The sequence below is a fragment of the Caenorhabditis briggsae genome (genome assembly GCF_000004555.2).
Source record: "Caenorhabditis briggsae complete genome, chrIV, whole genome shotgun sequence".
In the NCBI taxonomy this organism is placed as follows: Eukaryota; Metazoa; Nematoda; class Chromadorea; order Rhabditida; family Rhabditidae; genus Caenorhabditis; species Caenorhabditis briggsae.
Window position 1 is genome coordinate 7,021,758 of NC_013487.2, and position 641 is coordinate 7,022,398.

Consider the following 641-nt stretch of genomic DNA (forward strand, 5'->3'; position numbering starts at 1 on the left):
GGCACGGTTTTGCCGGCCCGGTCGTGGGGGGCGGAGCTTAAATAACAACCGTGGCACGGGTTTTGCCGCACGGTTTTTCTCGACTCCGCCCACTTTTTTTTTCCCCGGAGTTTTTTTTCCCGGAATTTCCGGGGTCTCCTCCCTCTATTTCTCAATAAGCAAGTTAGCTCCACCGTCACGCAGTAGAGAGCAGAGACACAGAGAAGAGCCGCGTTTTTAAAATTGTTTTATGCATTTGTTTCACACAATATTCAGATTCTCACCCAATTTCAGCATGAAAAAAGTGAAAAAAGAGAAAGTAATAGGACCAGTGGTTCCCGTCAGTTACAACCGGTCAATTTTAGCTGCCTTCGAGAAGCAAGCAAAGGGAAAAGTGAGATTTCATTTAGAAAACATATATCGGATGGCTAATTCATCGCTTTTCAGACTTGTCCATTATGTAATATCAAGTTTTCATTAGCCAGCTATAGATCTCACATGAATGTATGCAAAGTAGCTGATGACGATGATGAAATAAAGGTTATGGCATCTTACACTCGCGAGGAAGCGATATTGTTACGAGCAGGTCCTGAAATAGTACTAGGAGAAGAAAACAGTGGCCAAGAAATCCCTGTTAATCCGAAGAAGAAGCGGCGGGCAGG

General features: G+C 44.1%; 1 protein-coding gene across 1 annotated transcript; it reads left to right on the forward strand.

Moving 5' to 3' along the window:
• Positions 1 to 274: 274 nt before the first annotated feature.
• Positions 275 to 460, forward strand: CBG26374 (the record flags this gene model as incomplete). The annotated part of the gene is made up of 1 exon (XM_045235414.1): positions 275 to 460. One exon carries the CDS (start codon positions 275 to 277, stop codon positions 458 to 460), a length of 186 nt encoding a protein of 61 aa, XP_045100786.1.
• Between the last annotated feature and the right edge of the window lie 181 nt (positions 461 to 641).